At 47.0% G+C, this 4,586-nt stretch overlaps 1 protein-coding gene across 1 annotated transcript; it reads right to left on the bottom strand.

Moving 5' to 3' along the window:
- Positions 1 to 872: 872 nt before the first annotated feature.
- On the bottom strand, positions 873 to 2,188 carry LOC133765475 (interferon-stimulated 20 kDa exonuclease-like 2). The gene is given in 2 exon segments (XM_062199036.1): positions 873 to 2,145; positions 2,147 to 2,188. Coding segments are annotated over 2 exon segments (1,032 nt in total). The 3' UTR covers positions 873 to 1,155.
- Between the last annotated feature and the right edge of the window lie 2,398 nt (positions 2,189 to 4,586).

Here is a 4,586-nt window from a genome sequence, read left to right as displayed (position 1 = left end):
GATGAAGATAAATAAAATACTTAAAAGCTTATAAAAGATGAAGAATATTATTTATTGAATGATATGTTTATATATAGAAAGAATCAGTGATGTAAACATATAAATTCTGAGGATTCAAAGTAATTTCATCTAAAATCTCAACTGGGGTAGGTATGTATGTGAACTGATCAGCTGATTCCAATATTTGTATTAAAATACAGATGTTCAAAAATATCCAAGAAACATAAAGATACTCATGGAAATTAAAGGTGAAGTATTATGTTAGCATTTATCAACAACTATATAAGCTGATAATAATTAAAATGGCACAATGATAAAAAATAGATGAATGGAACAAAATAAGTTTGAAAAATAGTTCCTGCAAAGTGTCAGGATTTCATTCCAATTTTTTTTCCATTATAAAAATTTATCAAGGGAATTTTTGAGAGGCTTGGTTTAGCAAAGTAAAAGATTAAAACCATTGAAATTTTTTTTAAACCTACTAAACACGACCCACATTAAGTAAAGCCTCTATTATCTTAGATAAGAGGCTGCTTTTCTCAATCAGAAGTTGATATCCAAGCTACACTCTTACCTCACTGCCCTGGAACGCTACGGAGAACTATGCCTGACTAGCAATGGCTCTCGTGGAAATCAAGGAGGGGAAACAGATGATACCTGACACAGGCTGGGGTAGACCTGGAGCCGGAAGTGAGGTCTGTGACATGTACTGGGACTGTGTATTTCATCATCCGAGCAGGACACTTACGAGAGAGGAGGAAGGTGCTGCTGAACAAAAGGCATAAAACACGAGAGCCCAGCGAGAAGGCAGCGAGGGACACTACACGTCCCAGTGTGTCCTGCCCCTTGAGAGTCCAGACGTTGGACTGGCACAAAGTCCTCTGGGACCTGCGGTTAGCACCATTTAAGAAGGTAAACACTCTGGGGCTGGGTTCTGACAGGGGCTTCCCCTTCCATGGGATGCTCAACCAGACACGGACACAGTAGCTCAGGTGAAGTTTCAATGGGTATTAAGTCTAGGGCGAGCCTTTCTCTTCCCAACAAGTCTAGCTTCCAACGGCGTGGAGCTGGTGCAGCACCCATCCATGGCCCAGTGCCCTGGTTCTCCTGGGGGGCTGCCTCTGCCTCCCCGCAACACCAGTGTTCCCACCACTGCTAGTCTTTTGGGGGGTTCTGGGCCAGGTGCTGCTCCCATTCGACTTCAATCAGCTTGTAAAGCTACATGGTGGCCTGGGCATCCTCCACGGACGAATGTCCACTCTTGCCCACCTGGATGTTCCGGTCCAGCAGCTTCTTGTTGAGGCGCTTCAGAGACATGGTGGCGTTCTCCGGGAAGTCGGCCTTCCGGTTGAGCAGGGGGATGTGGGAGGTGTCACGGGTCAGGGACTTGGGGTGAAAGTACTGGAGGGCTTTGAAGTCATTGTGGATGGCGTGCCCCACCACTATCTTCCCTGCGAGGATCTTCAGGATCTGGCTGCGAGCAGTCTTGAAGGGTGTGGCATTGAGCATGTGCTGTTTCCGGATGCCACTCCACCTGGTCCTGTAGTCCACGATGCGGCACGGGGGCAGGATGTACTCGTCGTACAGCACGTCCCTGTTGTAGTTGACGATGCTACACCGAGCAAGGGAGCTGACGTGCCCCTTGGGGCCTGTGCCCACCATCTCACAGTCAATCGCCACCATCTTGCTCGGAGCCTTCTGGGCTGCTCGGGAGAGCTTATTCTCGGAGTGAGCCTGGGCGGGATTCGGGGCGGCATTCTTCTGGGAGCCTTTCTTCTGGGGGCAGGTGGGGTGGCTCTTAATCTTCGGAAGGGCACTATGGAACTCCCCCAGCAAATCCACCTGCGCTACAACCGTGTCGGCCTTCTTGGAAGGGGCAGGGGTCAGCCAAGACACTGCAGCCTTCTTCCCCAGGGGCTGTTCTGCCCCGGTGCTGGGGGCCCCTGTCTTCTTTCTTGACAGGGAAGGGATCTGCCAAGCGCCATCCACTTTAGGAGCTTCCGCTTTCTTTGGAGGGTCTGCGTGCAACTTGGGAGCCTTGCTAGGGGGCTGGTTCTTTTTGTTCAGAAAGCCTTTCCGCTCCAAGAGCCGCCGCCTCTTGACAAAACTTCGGTGCTTGGCATTGCCTTCTAATGCCTTTTTTGGGAGGAGGTTCCCCAAAGTCCAGGTTCAGCAGCAATGAAGACATGAGGACAGATATGGTAGGAGAGGAGCTGGGGAGAGTGGCTTGTGGATGACAGGATGGGGGACTCATTCTCCGCCGAATCCCACTCCCCAACATGTGGAGGTTGGTGGTAGGGCCCTGGGGAAGAAAGTGACCCTGGTAACGGAGCCCACAGGTCTTGGGGGTTGGGGGAGAGGATGAGCTAAGACGGATCCACGGGGGACTGAAGGGAGGAAAGACAACAGCGCAACCTCTCAGATACAGGGCAGCAGCCCGTGACACGCCGTGAGGGAACAACCGCTATTAGCCAGGAGGCCCGGATTCTGGCGAAGGCCCACAGCGCACCAGCCAGCCGTAAGGTCTTAGGAAGCCCGCGCTCCCTAAGAATCAGCTTTGTAAAATGGAAGGCTCACTGGGCCCGATGGCCCTCGAACTCGGGAGAGTCTCGGAAGCCGGGAGACGGGGAGCTCCGGACCCGCCTATGTCGAGGAACGCTTGATGGCAGCGAGACGCACGGCAGGTGCCCTAGGATAACCCGGGCATCCGCGGCACCGGGCCCGCCAGGACACAAGTGCAGGGACCCCTCTTCCTCGGCTCCAGGTCAGGGGGAGTCGCCAGGGACCCTTCACCCCAGGCTTCCGGAGCGCGGACCTCGGCCACCACACATCAGGGGCCGAGGACACGAGGACCGAGGTGGCGCGCCTCGTCCTCCCACGCTCCAATACCTACCTCCTAGACGGGCCCCGCTAGGACCGGAAGCGCCCGGAGCCGGATGCAGAAATCGGTGGGCACCGCCGAGACCCCGGACATCAGGCGCGCGGGTTGGACTGCGCCGGGGGCCGGCGTGCGCGCGCCCGCAGCGCCCCTACCTCCGGGAGTGAGGCCAAGGACTCACATTCCAATTTTTCTTTATCCTATCATCAGTTCATGTACATCTAGATTGATTTCATATATTTGTTCTGAATTTAGCTGCTATAAACATGGGAGTGCAAGTACAAATCATACAAAAAAAAAAAAAAGAAAAACCTGTAGAAAAACACAATTTACACAGATAATTTATAAAATGGAATATATGACAATATATGAAAATACTTAAGTTCACTTGTTATAAGAGATACACAAAACCACTATGTTCACCATACTATCTCAGACAGCAATCTGTGAGAATTTCAAGTGTTGATGAGAATTTAGAGTGACCAGAACTCTCCAACTCTCTACTGGAATTATAACTGGAACAACCACTTTGAAAAACTGGTGATCAGTTAAAGCTTAAAATATGCATAATTTTGACTTAGTAATCCCTCTCCAAGATATATGGTAAACACCCAAAAGGAATGCACAAAATATTCCTTCTCCAAATACCAGCTATAGTATTTTATAGCACCATAGTTAGCAATATCCAAAATCTATAAAATTCATATATGCCTCTCAAATTTCCATTAAGAGCAGACTAGATAAACAAATTATGGTATAGTCACATAGTAAATTACACAATGACAATAATGAAAGCACTTCTACCAAACATGACACTATGGAAGAATCTTACGAACATAATTTTGAGCAAAAGATAGATGAAGTGTAGATACGGTGTTGGTTCATTTATATTAACATAAAATCAGGTTTTAGAAATCTTGAGGAGAGCAGCCTATTACAGTGATTAAACAGAGACCTCTGTGGTGATGGAAGGGTTTCATTTCCTGATCTTCCTGCTGGTTACACAGGTGAGTGCATTTATCATAAACTCATCATGAGATTGAGCATGATTTTATGCTGCTTTCATAGATGCATGCTACACGTCAATTAAACATGATTGGGAATTTACCTAAAATGCATTTAGAATATGTCAACATGCAAATGTAAACAAATGTGGACATATTGATTTAGGATAATATAAATTGTAGCAAATGAACTGTAGTTACATGAGATAAATTAAACAGAGAAGCAAATCTGAATTGACATGTCCCTCTGGGCAGCCAGATTCTTCCCTGACATGTGAAAGTAGTCTCAGACTTGGCATTGTGGAACTGTCGCTTTCTATTACATTTTACCTGTGTGGTCTTCTCTGCACCCTGTCCATTAACGACACCATTTTCCCTTCAGGCAGCATCATCCACTCTCTCCTTTCCCTTTTTGACCAATGATGGTACATTACTGGATTCTCTTTCTTTTTAGTTAGTCGCCAAGTTCTCTCAACTTTGCCCTGCAGTGCTGACTCTCCTTAATTCCTACCACTATTGGTTGTGTCACACACTTGTTGTAATAGTTATTGTTAAAACAAGAAATAATTTCTCATTTTTAGACATTTCATGTAAATATAATGAATACGCTATATTAAAGTTTTTGATGAAAAATTTAAGAAATGTAAAAATATATGCCACAAAACTGATTTTCATAAAATTTACATTTCAGTGCTTCTACAAGA

The sequence above is a fragment of the Lepus europaeus genome, chromosome 8, assembly GCF_033115175.1.
Source record: "Lepus europaeus isolate LE1 chromosome 8, mLepTim1.pri, whole genome shotgun sequence".
Taxonomy (NCBI): domain Eukaryota; kingdom Metazoa; phylum Chordata; class Mammalia; order Lagomorpha; family Leporidae; genus Lepus; species Lepus europaeus.
Note: the sequence above shows the minus strand (reverse complement) of the source record. Positions and strands in the feature narration are given on the sequence as shown.